At 41.8% G+C, this 2,673-nt stretch overlaps 1 protein-coding gene across 1 annotated transcript; it reads right to left on the reverse strand.

Moving 5' to 3' along the window:
- Positions 1-208: 208 nt before the first annotated feature.
- Positions 209-2,278, reverse strand: LOC120198977 (protein NRT1/ PTR FAMILY 1.1-like). The gene is made up of 4 exons (XM_039200207.1): positions 2,176-2,278; positions 1,873-2,090; positions 1,243-1,799; positions 209-1,136 (listed from the first exon to the last, which is right to left on the reverse strand). Exons 1-4 carry the CDS (start codon positions 2,276-2,278, stop codon positions 209-211), a joined length of 1,806 nt encoding a protein of 601 aa, XP_039056138.1.
- Positions 2,279-2,673: the final 395 nt, after the last annotated feature.

Below are 2,673 nucleotides of genomic sequence, written 5' to 3' on the forward strand. Positions count from 1 at the left end.
TTTTTTTATCAGTGAGGTTATTAGATAAATTCACGGCTTTATACTATAAGGAAAGGTACACACTAACAGAGGATACGGTTTCTTCTCTTATTCATGCACTAATGAACAAATGTACATATATTTATCAATTTTATTTATTTAATAAAAAGGGGGAAATAATGATTAAGAGTATTTTGCTGCAAATAGCGGGTAAAAGCATAGGATAGCGTTAATAGATCAAATGGGGGGATCCCATTCCCTTAGCAAGGTCATCTGGTTCTAATTCATCCTGTGTGTCTTCCCCTTCATCCCACTCTCTTTTGTTTTCCTTCTCAAGGGACCCAAAAGCCCAACAACACAGCAAGTAATAGAAGACATTAATCACGCTTAGAATTGTAAGAACCCAATAATAATAGTCATAATGACCCTTATTAAGGCTGTTTGACACCCAACTCACTTTCCCATGTTTTTTGGTCTCACTGTTTATTAAACTAACTATTAGGCTCCCAATCAAGTTCCCCACCGCCATGCCAAGTGCAAAAAGTGCTACACCAATGCTAGCCATGCTCTTAGGGAACTGGGAGTAGTAGAACTCTATTTGCCCTATTGCATTCAGACCCTCGGCTAGTCCAATCAGGCTGTATTGTGGCACTAACCACATGGCACTCATGCGCACCGTCTTGTAGGGATCATCGGCCAGTCCTTGTCTTATTGCGGTGGTTCGTCGCTTGTGCTCCACCATCGCCGCCACCGCGGTTGCCACACAAGATACCACTAACCCCATCCCCATTCGTTCCTTGAGGCTGAATCCTCGTGATCGTTTCGTGAACTTGGATAGCAAGGGAACTATGATCCGATCGTAGGCGGCTACCCATATCGTCAAAGAGATCATTGCGAACAAGCCAAAGGAACCTGCAGGGATTTCGAACCCTACAGGAACCAAGTGCCTGTCCATGGACATCGCCTGGAGCACTGGGAACGAGTGTTGGCTTAGGGTTACAGCGATTATGATCCCACTAGACCAAATCGGGAGCACTTTGATCAATGCTTTAAACTCTTCTACTTGTTTAACGGTGCATAGATTCCATGGATTCACGGCCCTGCCATCCATGCCTTTGTCCTCGGAGTTTCTAATCATACAAGCTTTGTTAAGAAACCTGACAAGAAATGTGACACAATCAACTATCTGGCACAGTAGTCATAAATATATTTGTGTGTATATACATATATATATATATATATATATATATGACTGTGTGCTACCTTAGTTTTTCTGTAGGTGCAATAAGATTGGAGCCTTTGTGAAAGTACCATATGGCTCCACCAGATTCCGTTGGAGGCAAAGCCAAGTCTCTATTGTTCCAAGCTGCTTTCATGACTTTGGCAAAGCTTATAAACAAGCTCTTATTCGGATTCAATTTGATGTAAAGTGGTGAACCCACTAAGAACATGACTGTGGAGAGGAACATGAGCCCTGCCGGAACTCCGAAGCCTATGATCCACCCTGCCTTAACTTGAATATAGACAAGAATAGTTATCGATATCATGATTGCGAGTCCGACTGAAGCATAATACCAGTTGAAGAAGCTTTGCAAGACCCTCTTGTTCTTGGGGTCGCTAGGGTTGTAGAACTGATCTGCACCAAAGGCCAGGGAACATGGCCTGATGCCACCGGCTCCGATCGACATGAGAGCAAAAGACGAGAACAGAAGCGCCAACTGGGCTGCTTTCGGCGAGGCACAAGGTTCTACCATCGGACTGGCACAATACGGAGGCCTTGCTTGCGGAAGGACTGCAGTTAACCATAACATGCTAATTCCCTGCCACAATAAACAATACATTAATACATCTGTTTTTCCTCAGTGATTCCATTGAAGATAACATTTTACTTACAATAAGACTGATGACCGTCCCCATTGCAATGACATGAAAGCGACCGAGGAAAGAATCGGAGATAAAGGCCCCTAGGATCGGCATGAAATTGGAAATTGCGGACCAGAGGAAGAGAACGTTGGTTCCTGTGGCGTTGGACATGTGATATTCTCTTGTCAAGTACAAAATCATATTTGGTAGAAGACCATAGCTTGCAACTTTCTCAAACGTCTCGTTTGCTGCACAAACAAAACACTTGAATTACTATAATGTCGTGGGGGGCAAAAAGCAAACCTTCATGAGAAGAAACAAATCAATTTTAACACTTGCATATGACAAAAGGCATGGTCCTAAGGCCACCCAGTTTCTTGGTGCCATGCTTCTCTTCATCGCCTTTTTTCATCTGATCAGAAGGGTGGTTCTCCATCAATTTTGTTCCTTGCCGCTGCTGCTTTGAGTTAATATGGTGAGATGCCGATCCGATGGAGAAAACCAGTGTGTCCCGTAGGCATCAAATATAATGTCTTGGCTTACCTCATTTCGTCTTATGCTATTCGTTATCAAGCGCCTGTGCCGTCTCTAGTTCCGCATAGACTTTGTTGAAATTCATTCGTGTCGTATTTTATGCATTTATAATATTTTATTGTAACTTTTAGTTTTATCTCAACAAGATAAAATAGAGCGTTTTGGTTTATTTAGTAAAAATATCCAATAAAAAATCTGGTAATAAATAAATTTACATTAGTGATTAAAATTAAAGGTCACCTACCACAAAATTTCTATCGAAGTAATTTATGCCAAATCATATCAATTAGCTTATTA

The sequence above is a fragment of the Hibiscus syriacus genome, unplaced genomic scaffold, assembly GCF_006381635.1.
Source record: "Hibiscus syriacus cultivar Baekdansim isolate YM2019G1 unplaced genomic scaffold, ASM638163v2 tig00005202_pilon, whole genome shotgun sequence".
NCBI lineage: Eukaryota > Viridiplantae > Streptophyta > Magnoliopsida > Malvales > Malvaceae > Hibiscus > Hibiscus syriacus.

Coding starts and splice junctions, on each gene's coding strand:
- LOC120198977 (XM_039200207.1), bottom strand. CDS start 2,278: ATGGAGAACCACCCTTCTGATCAGATGAAAAAAGGCGATGAAGAGAAG. Junction 1,800..1,872: donor GGACGGTCATCAGTCTTATT/GTAAGTAAAATG, acceptor TTATTGTGGCAG/GGAATTAGCATGTTATGGTT. Junction 1,137..1,242: donor GCACCTACAGAAAAACTAAG/GTAGCACACAGT, acceptor ATTTCTTGTCAG/GTTTCTTAACAAAGCTTGTA.